Below are 10,389 nucleotides of genomic sequence, written 5' to 3'. Positions count from 1 at the left end.
ACTGTCAGGCCAAGGTTAAGCTGATGGAAGCAAGGCTGCACCAGGAGCCACCCCAGCCTGATACAGGATGTAGCAGTGAGGTGGAGGTGGAGAAGGAGAAGGAGAAGGAGAAAGAGAAGGAGAAGGAGAAAGAGAAAGAGAAAGAGAAGGAGAAAGAGAAGGAGAAGTACAAGGACAAGGAGAAGGACAAGGAGAAGGAGAAACTTGTGACGATCTACAATGTCGAAATCCTCCGAGCCAACAGGAACATTTTGATTCTTAAGGAGGAGGTGTGGCGGCTGGAAAACCATCTTAAAGACAGAGATGATATCATAAAGATGGCGGTGGAGAAGGAGAAGGAGGAGGAGAAGGAGAAGGAGACGGAGAAGGAGAAGGAGAAGGAGATTAAGATTGAGACTGAGACCGAGAGGGAGATGGAGACGGAGACGGAGAAGGAGAATGAGATCCAGGCCCTGACGGAGAAGGTGGAGCAGCTGGAAAACCAGCTGAAAGACAAAGATGTTGTCATAACGAAGGAGGTAGAGAAAGGGCATGCTCGCCTCAGGGCCTATGTTGACTGCTTGGCCGAGCTCACTGACTGTCAGGCCAAGGCTAAAATTCTGGAAGCAAGTCTGCACAAGTGAGCAGTGAGGTGGAGGTCAACATGGAGAAGGAGAACGAGAAGGTGCTTGCTTCAGGGCCGAAAGGAAACGAAACTGCAGCAGGAGAAAACTCCAACTATGGGACTGAGGTACAGAAAGGAGGAGGCCGAGATGAGCTGGAGGAGAGAGAAGAGGTGGAGAAGCCCCCACCCTCACCCTTTTTCTACTCCTCAAAACAAACCCCTCCCCTGTCCCCCTTTGTACATATTTGAAATGATCTAATGATGTGTTGTAAATATGTTAAACTTTTTGAATAAAAATAACTAGTATAGTAACATCTACCTCTGTCTTTCTGAATATACACACAGGATTCATTGATCAATTAACACAGTGTTGGAGTGAAACAAATCAGTGTGATTCATTTAGTTTGCTACTATTCATATGAACACAGCAGAGCATAGACAAACAATGTTTCTTAACTTTTTTACATTAGGTCAAATCTATATATTAATTATGACAACAATACAATAATAATACTATCATCTCATCTGAGGGCCCACCCATCACACTGACCACGCCCATCTGACACACACACACACTCACGCCCACACACACATGCACACACACACACACACACACACACACACACACACATACACGTACACACACACACGCATACACACACACGCACGCACACACACACTAAGGTCCATTTATATACTCATTATCATTTATATATTTACTGTATATATACACATTTTTTTCAATTTATTCATGTTTGAGGTCAATATCAGATCAGAAGACATGTTCATGGCCCTGAAGTCAATTTAAAATGACATGTAGCATGTGAGAGTTATAAATAACTTGTCCATGTGTAAAACAATAGTTTAATTAAAAAAAAAAAAAAAATCACAATAATTATTTTGGGGGGCTGAAGCACATTTTAGGGGGGCTTCAGCCCCCCTAAAACAGGCCTAACGACGCCCCTGGGTGGGACTAATGACCCTCAGCCTCACAGGGAGCCCCGCTGTCATTAATCCTGTGCCCCCTCACAACTGCTCATTATGGGATGCGTCTCATGTGTTGCCTGGTGGCCCCATGTGGAAGAATCTTCACGTGGATGATGTGTCTGTCGTTGTTATGTAAACCAATGAAGGGGTTGTTGTTGCCCTGAAACCAAACAGCACCAAAATGAGACGCTGCACTGGCATGCTCCATGAGACCAGGGGCCCGTTTCACAAAGCAGGTTCAACAAACTCTGAGTTAAAACCTTAACTCTGGGTTGAGCAACTCTGAGCTGTCAAACTCTAAGTTTTCGGTTTCAGAACAGGTGATAACACTTAGTTCAATCAACTCAGAGTCAAGGTAACCCTGAGTGAAGCTTGTGCATGAGGATATAAAAAGCCTTCATCAATGGAACACAGATAACATGATTCACCATGGCAACAAGTGGTAAACAGCCTCGATCCTCCTACTTCTCCCCAGTGGAGTTGGAAATATTAATGACTGCGTATGCAGAAAGTGAGCATATATTTTTAAAAAGAAGCAATACTGTGGCAGCAGCAAAAGCGCGGGATCTTGCGTGGCAGGAAATTGCTGACCGAGTCAATGCGTCAGTATTAATTTGAGAAAAAAAAGAAATGTTTTGTCTTGAATGTTCCACTTATTCAACAATTATATTCCATATGTGTGTCTGTGAGCACAGGTGCAACCCAACAGGCACCAAACGGACTTGGCAGCAGCTAAAGATGAAATATAAAAATGTAGTTCAAACAGGTAAGGTATAATAAAGTACAAGCAATTGTGATGTTGTTTAGCCTGCCCTCATTAAACAGCATTTAGTGGCTACATTCAACATGTGATGGATATATTTAAGTAATTAGGGAAATCTGCAAAAAAAAGAGAAATCCCAACACTGCCAGTATTTAATATTGTCTCTATGAAAGCAACACCTAAATGCCTTTTATACATACAAGTCTCCAAAGTTGTGTTTTCTGTATGTATTTAAATTTGACCTCCATTATAGCCAACAGAAAAAAGGCTGAGGCCCGCAAAACAGGTGGCGGTCCACCACCACCACCTCTCACAGAGGCTGAAAAGATGGCCCTCAGTCAGAACAGTGGACGACCCATTGCTGAGGGCATCTCTGGGGGGAGTTCATCGGACCCACCCATGCCCCAGGTCACAGGGGCCTACATAAGAGGTAAGTTATTCAAATGAATGGCATGTACGTTAATCCTTTTTCTAGTGTTCGCTCAGTAATGGCCACCCATTCATCTTAGACACAACTTAGTTGGCACACTGATTTTTCTTGTAGCAGTAAGCTACAGTTCTTTGCAATTGGCTGCTTTTGCTTTCAGATATCAATCTATTTTAAGGTGACTCAGAGTTTGAAAAATTGTGTTTAAATTAGGTGGGGCACTTTTCTGGGTAATCATCAACTGTCTAATCTTCATTTTCTACCAGTTACTGATGGTGTAATCTGTCTCGTTGAGCCTTCTGCCATAACAGACCTCCATGCTGTTGTAAGTACTCTTAATATTCCACAGATTTTTCATAATTGGTAGAATATAACACACACATTCTGTTTCATTACAGGAGGATGATGAAGAAACCTTATCAGCTGCCACAGAGAGGGAAGATGCAGAGAGGCCTGCTGAAGTATACACCTCTTTTTTTTTTAAATAACTTTGGCTCAGTTAATAGTGTTGTTCCACAATACAACTTGAAACTTCTTTCTCTCTAACAGAGCCATGCTGGAAATTACAATGGGGAAGAAGGTCCATCAACCTCCACAGCACAGCTTACCTCAGTAAGATGTTGTTCAGCATTGACCCACAACTTACAATGACACTAAATAGACATGGCACTGAAATTCAATGTCATTTATGTTCCTATAGCTCCCTGTGAAACAACTTTACAAGGTATATTTAGAATCTCAAATAAACAAATCACACCTAGAAATGGAGCACATAAGGCTGCAGATCACCAAAACAGAAAAGGAAATACAACTGCTGGACCATCAGTTAAAGGTGGGTGACGTGCCCACAGGTGGATGTTTTTTAATTGTTTCAACAACAAAGGATTAACAACTGTACAAAATTTGTCCTTCTAGGAAATAAAGAAGACCTCATAAAATGAGATGCATATTGTCGTTCTTGAACATTGGGGAGGTGATGGGTCAGTTAGAAATGATTGACACATATCATGTCTCTAACAGCTCTTCCATCTCGTGTATCAGCAGGGGGGGTATGATTAATACCTGGATCACAGGGGGAAAGAGTAGGACATTGTTCTCCTCTAATAGTGGCAATGTTGTGGAGAACCACACATGCCACTATAATGTCACAAGCTCTCTCTGGGGTGACCCTGAGCCTACGAAGGCACTGGAACCGGGCCTTGAGTATCCCGATGGTCATCTCCACTCTGGCTCGTGTCCTGCAGTGAGCCAAGTTGTAGTGTCGCTGTGGGCCAGGCTCAGGGTCAGGGTAAGGGGTCAGCAGATAGCGCTGGCAGGGGTACCCTCTGTCTCCGAGTAGGTAACCATCGAACTCTACTATGATAATACAAGATACAGTTTGTTTCAGTTGCAATAGGAGGAAACAAAATATTTGATCATAGGATATAACTATATACTGTATATAAATTATATATATAAACTCACCACCGGCAAATCTGGCACTCAGTGTCGACTCACGAAACATTCATGAGTCATGCACAGACCCAGGCCACTTCGCTTCCACATTGTTAATCATGTGGGCTCCATCACATATGATCTTCACAGTGGAGAACAGTAATTAGCTGTATGGTGTAGTGTATTTAATTTGGAATGTTAAAGGCTACTATTTAGGCCTACCTGCACATTAATGCTGTGGACAGATTTCCTATTCACATAATCTCCTTCATTTATTGAAGGAGCGATGATAGGAATGTGAGTGCCATCTATGCAGCCAATCACACCTGGAAACCCTAAAATATATCAAATTGACTGATTAATGCTTCAAGTCTCAAAGCTTTATGACATAAATGAATTACTGCTTAGACTGATACCTGCACTTCTGTGGAACTCTTCTTTGAGAAGTCTGGTGGGTCTGTGACTTGGGAACACTACAAACGTGCATAGTAGCCGTTTCAGTGCAAGTGTCACATTTCGGACAGCCCGACAGACAGTTGCCTTGGACACATGCTCTGCGTCACCGACGTTATACAAAAAACTGCCGTTGGCAAAAAAACGAAGTGCAATACAAAGAATTTGCTCGGAACTGAGAGCATGTCCACGATGCGTCATGTGAGCGATGTGAGGGCTGAGAATACCGTTTATATAAATTATAGATGATGCAGAGAAACGGAAACGCTCAAACAGATACTCATCAGGGAATGATAAAACATCCAATCGGGGTCTAATAATCCTCTCCCGGTGGAGATGTCTGCGGAGTATCTGCGCCTCGACATCAACTGGCTCTTCAATAAAAGGACACGCCATGTCTGCCACTGCCTTCAGTCTGCAGGCTTCAACTTAAGAGCAGGAGAGACTCGGGGTTAGTTGAAGAAAACCTGCCAGCGAGCAGGTTAGGTTCACGGAGTATGTTGCCAGGGTAACTGACTCAGAGTAAAGCTGAACTGGCTTTGTGAAACTGAAAAACCAGAGTTTCCCTCATCTCAGGGTTAACTAACTCAGAGTTTTCACTAAACCTGCTTTGTGAAACGGGCCCCAGGGGTGGACTGCCCTCTCTAAATTCCCTCCAATTGGGCCGGCCAATTGGCTACAGAGGGCTAGCAGTGTGTTGCCAGTATCGACACATATTATTGGTCTATTGTTTGTCATTGTCAATCAGTCATGGGCTGACAGGCTCAGAGAGCCCTGACAGTGCTGTCAATCACAACACAAACCAGGGTGGGGCGGGACCTCACGGCATTGGCGGGGGGAGTCGCGGGACGGGCTGCTGCTGAGACAGAAACTTAAAATGGATAATAAGAGTGAAAAACGACCGGGTGGCGCTGAGAAGCATCGGGAAAAAAAGCCTAAGTCTCTGGAGGTGGAGGCTGCTAAATGTGCCAAACTGACGGACCTGTTTGGTGCCGGGTTCACCAGCCCAGCAGCAGCAGGTGCGCCGGGAGACGAGCGAGGAGGACTCGACAATGATGAGCGAGTGGAGGCAGACATGGTAAGTAACGTTGGCCTGGCGCTGGCTAGGCTACGATTTTGAGACATGTCCAAAACAGAGTAGAAAACGTTTTTGATTTGGTTTTAATATGCCGAATTGTGATATTATGGGTTATTATTGTTCAGATGATTTAGCTAAGCTAGCTAAGAGCTACTAACGTCGTTTACTGTTGCCATAGCATCAGTAAACTTTCTGAGCTGTAAATAGAGATGAGAGTGCTTATGTGTTGATCCTTAATGGTGTGATCATGTACACTAAATTATCAATTATTACAGGTTGTTGTGATATATTTGAGGAGTCGTTCTCCCACTGTTTTATATGTGGACATTTGGGACCACTGTTAGAATTGTAAATTTATCATGTATTTTTTAATGTATAAATTCATACTTCATTATTATAATAATTTTCAAAGGTTTTAAAAGAAACACACATCCAAAAAGTTCTCAACTCTAGGTTCAGGACAGAGGAAAACATTTTCTTTATTTTTCAGACATTATAATGTATCCATGTCCTTCTCAGGTTGACCACTTGACATGTGAGAGCCTGAGGAGTTGTTCCCCCTCTGTCCATGTTCGAGGACTTGCTCTCTGTCTGCCTCCACTCTCTGCCTTCACTGTACCAAAGTTTGTCTGTTGAGTCTCCTCTAGTCTGGTGAGTTTATCATGTTTTATGTTTTATGAAATCATACTTAATTTGTGATGATTAGAGACATTATAATGTATCCATGTCCTTCTCAGGTTGACCACTTGACATGTGAGAGTCTGAAGAGTTGTTTTCCAGACACAGGTAGAGCTGGCAGGGGCGTCACCCTTGGCCTGCCCTTTTGGGCTGGGCTTCAGCTGCAGATCTAAAGGCTGCTTCCAGGGGCATGGGGCCCTCAGCCTTTGTTTTTCTTTGCTTCTTGCTTCTTGTTGCCATCTTTGAGCTAGGTGGTAACAGTAGTATGCATGAGAGAAGACGCCGCGAGATTTGTGGACTTCTATGTGGTGTCCGTTGATAATGTAGTGGGCTGGTCTGGACAGACAATGCCAGGGCTGAATTTTTGTCCCAGTCCACCCCTGACCATGATGAATGAGAAAATGGATAAAATCAAGAAATAAATCTGAACGTTGTTGTTTCGTGTTTCAGGTGCAGAGCCGGGATGTCACACATCTGAGGATCATCTCATACAGGACGTTTCTGGATACATCAGCTTCCCCATTGCCCTTTTCTGTGGAGTGCATCTTTAGATTGTTGCATAGGAAAATGCAGTTTCACGTTTGCTTTGTGAAACTTGAAAATCTCACCCATGAATGGAAATGCTGGACTGAGCTGATCACTTCATTAAAAATCTATTTGTTGCTGCAAGACAGAGGTGGTGGGTATATCAAATTCACCCACTCTTCAGCCTGAGCTCTTCTCTGTCAACATGTGACATGTTTTTCTTTTGACTGCTTAATCAGGAGCGAGCTAATTTGCAGTCTTGTAAGCCAAGTCAATTTTTTAAACGTCTCTGTTGTGCATGCTGCTTTGTAGAATTGATGTGAATTGATGAGACTTTTTTTCACAAAACTCTTCTTCCTCAGAATGAATATATGGGGACTATTGTGCCTGCTCTCACACTAAATTAGCAGCGTCAAAGCAGACAAATCTCAAATCAAATAAGTATTGTTGTGAAATATTCTTAAAAAGAAATACTTCAGACCCTTAATTGTCTTGTTGAATTGTTGGCGAAACAGATTTTTACTCTCATTGACTGTACCTTAGGCAAATCCCACCAAAGTGTTCTCTCCTGAGTCCTCTCTCCTCTGACTCCATTCGTACTTCCTCAACTTTAAACAGTGACCTGAAAGTGAAAGTTGGGCCTACCCACTTAATTTTTATGAAGCAAAGAATAATGAAATTGTGCCATGAAATTCATGAAATGGACACGGCCACACTTGATCTACAGTCGGGGGGGGCGGGGAGTGTCTCCCGCTCTTTATGTGACCGACCCTGGGAAGGGACAGGTCATGTGCAGCACTGTGTGGACAAGCCGGGTTGAAACAGCGACGGCAAAAACGAGCACGGTCACACGATCCCCATCATCTGTAAAGCTGATTTCCCTCCCTTTCCTGTGAGGGTGTTGTAGAAGCGTTCAAGGATTTATTATGGCTGTTACCGGTAACCTTCAGTTTATCTACAGGGGCCACAGTAGGTTTTAGTATGGCATAGTAGCCAGCAAATGCTTTTGGTTGTCAATTGGCTGAGCTATAATGATTGCACTCTCCTGATACAACACATGCAAAACACACATACCTATAATAAGTTAACGTGACACAATGCTAACTGTGACCATTAATTAAAGGCAGGGACTTGTTACACTTATTATTATTGTTATTTCTGTAGCGCTTCATTGCAATGGAGAAAAAAAAGAACAGGAATGAATAATTCTGAAGACTTGTTAGGGAAGAGAAAGTTCATCATATGCCATTTCGAATAAACACATTAGTGTATTATGATATTTCAAATCAATTATCTGAGTTAATTTAATTGGGTTAATAATTTTCTAATTTCAGATTTGTAATTTTCAGTATATATGTATATATATACCTTTTTAGATTGTGCTGGCATTGGGCGTGTAATCCATAATTTGCAGTTACATGATTGTCACGTAGGTCTTAAATGAGGGGGAGGAAAGCTTTATGGACTGGTGATTGTCATGTTTAATATGGATCACTATTTTATCCTGTATTTTCTTTGTGTGTATAAAAGAGAGAGGTTGAGCTGCGCAAATGACATTTATTTCCCTTCCCTTTTAAATATTGATGACCTTCAGTTAATAGTGTAGCTTCACAGAGCAGGCTATGTTTTGTGATTTTGCCAAAATAGCAAACTGATAGCTGTGGTAATATAATATGGTGTTGTAGTAAAAAGCAAAGCTGACTCTTCTTTCCACTTCTTGTTCCTGCCTAGAGGGTGAAGTGAATACACGCAGGAGAGAAAAGTGAAGAGATGAAAGGACTCTGTCGATGGTAAATCGAAGGCTCGTGTGAATGATGCAACTGTGATATGTATCAGTTGTATGGATGGCCTATTGACACTGAGTGTTCTCAGTCTAATGAATATACAGACATATTTAGCTTCCAAGAATAGCTGCTGGGTGCATTATGTGTTTGTGTGGTAATCCAGAATCACTGGTTACATCATACTGCTTTATGACATGAAAGATCTTTAAATACACAGCCTGCTAATAAGACAGGTCAGGTGACCAGTCTTTAGTTTATTGGCCAATTATTCTTGGTTCTGCACCATTAAAACAACACAAAGCTGAAACTTTGCAATGCCTATGATGAAACTGCCCCAAATTACAATTAGTTGCAAAAAAAACGGTAGGTTGCTGTAATAAGGGCCTCCCACTGTCAGTGCTCTAATGACACACATCTTTTCCCTTTATTATACGAGGATCTTAGGATACTTTGCCTATGATGGCGTCAAGATAATAGGCTGTTACTTTGTGATCTCTTTACATCATAGGAATGTTTAAATGTACTTGTTCACCTGTGCATGAAGTCCTGGTGAATTCACTCAAGGCGGTTAACCAAAAACTTAGCATCTCTCTGTGGATCGGTTTACAGTTATACAGCCATGTCAGCCATTAGCAGCAGTCCCTTCTCACAGGAGAGCAGTGAAATCTCAGATGAAATATCATTGCACCGCGAAAGTTTGGTGAGTTATAATTTGTATTCATGTTGCTGCATTGTAGCTGGTTTTATTTTATTTCTGAATTCTATCTCATGTACAGAAAATGAATTCCTGTAGTTTGGTTCTCTCTTGCAACAGAATGCGCTGCTCAACTGGCAGGTCATCACGCCACTTAGTTCACCCAGTGGTCTGCTCACCCCCAACACACTGAGCGGCTTAGGAGCTCTGAGCAACCAGAGCGACCCGTCCTCATTCGCCACACCTACCCCACTGCCAGGTAACAAACACACCCATAAACTACGATACAGCTTGAAATTACAGTTGACTAAGATTGTTAAATCTCTGCTTCAGGACACCATTGATTTCTCACAATGTTCCAATAGTTTATTTTCTGTTCCATTTAGTTGTTCTTTGTAGTAATAGCATCAAAAAAACTATCCAAAACCGACCGGTCTGTCTATCAGTGTCTCCTTTTGAGGGATGTTATAGATTTTCAGTAGTGTGGCTCTTTTCTCTATTTTGTGTACTGTAATTTGCTCAGGTTGAAGGTGCTGAGTCATGTCTCCTTTTTTTAGGAGCAGGGAAGAGGAGCAGAGTGACAAATGAGGAGGTTCTGAAGTTGCCTCTTGAGTTAGGGTGAGCTATTGAAATTCTTGTTAAATGAAACTAACATTGTGTGGATGGTCTGACCGTGTTCTCTTTGTCCTTCTTGCTGTCATACTTGCTGCAATGTATGTGTCTCTGCTATTGGTCTTATAGTTTAATGTCAGCTCACTGAGGGCTGACTAGTGGCCTTTTATCAAAGGACACCTATGGCCAACTTTTGGCCATTAGCTGCTCCCTGCCCGCAAATTCTGCAGCATGGGATCAGAGCAACCTTTCATCTGATGGGGATGTTTTTCATCAGCAGGCCACTGGACTGTATTCCAGCTCCTATTTCTGTCTGGGATAACAGATTACATGTGTTTTTTTCCTAAGTC

The 10,389-nt window shown here is 42.4% G+C and overlaps 1 protein-coding gene and 1 long non-coding RNA gene across 4 annotated transcripts; one reads left to right on the top strand and one right to left on the bottom strand.

Annotated features, from left to right (window-relative positions):
• The first annotated feature begins 1,815 nt into the window (after window positions 1-1,815).
• Window positions 1,816-3,722, top strand: LOC128440245 (uncharacterized). 3 transcript variants are annotated; one of them, XM_053422911.1, is made up of 8 exons: window positions 1,816-2,193; window positions 2,287-2,357; window positions 2,608-2,784; window positions 3,048-3,106; window positions 3,180-3,242; window positions 3,331-3,393; window positions 3,482-3,613; window positions 3,697-3,722. In XM_053422911.1, the coding sequence occupies exons 1-8, from the start codon at window positions 2,021-2,023 to the stop codon at window positions 3,715-3,717; spliced, it is 759 nt and encodes a 252-aa protein (XP_053278886.1). In that variant the 5' UTR covers window positions 1,816-2,020; the 3' UTR covers window positions 3,718-3,722. The 3 variants fall into 3 exon arrangements, with proteins under 3 accessions (XP_053278886.1, XP_053278887.1, XP_053278885.1); XM_053422912.1 differs by having other exon boundaries at window positions 1,816-2,033; window positions 3,482-3,722; XM_053422910.1 differs by having other exon boundaries at window positions 3,482-3,722.
• Window positions 3,608-4,557, bottom strand: LOC128440251 (uncharacterized). The gene is made up of 3 exons (XR_008338492.1): window positions 4,438-4,557; window positions 4,246-4,357; window positions 3,608-4,137 (listed from the first exon to the last, which is right to left on the bottom strand). It is a non-coding gene; the product is annotated as an uncharacterized LOC128440251 (long non-coding RNA).
• Window positions 4,558-10,389: the final 5,832 nt, after the last annotated feature.

Source organism: Pleuronectes platessa, chromosome 5 (assembly GCF_947347685.1).
Source record: "Pleuronectes platessa chromosome 5, fPlePla1.1, whole genome shotgun sequence".
NCBI lineage: Eukaryota > Metazoa > Chordata > Actinopteri > Pleuronectiformes > Pleuronectidae > Pleuronectes > Pleuronectes platessa.
The sequence above is the reverse complement of the archived record's forward strand: the minus strand, read 5'-3'. Positions and strand labels throughout refer to the sequence as shown.

Bases quoted from the DNA above. Each gene is read 5' to 3' on its own strand.
- LOC128440245 (XM_053422910.1), top strand. From the start codon at position 2,021: ATGGCAACAAGTGGTAAACAGCCTCGATCCTCCTACTTCTCCCCAGTG. The intron at 2,785-3,047 runs GTAAGTTATTCA...ATTTTCTACCAG, and splicing joins CACAGGGGCCTACATAAGAG to TTACTGATGGTGTAATCTGT. The intron at 3,107-3,179 runs GTAAGTACTCTT...GTTTCATTACAG, and splicing joins TAACAGACCTCCATGCTGTT to GAGGATGATGAAGAAACCTT.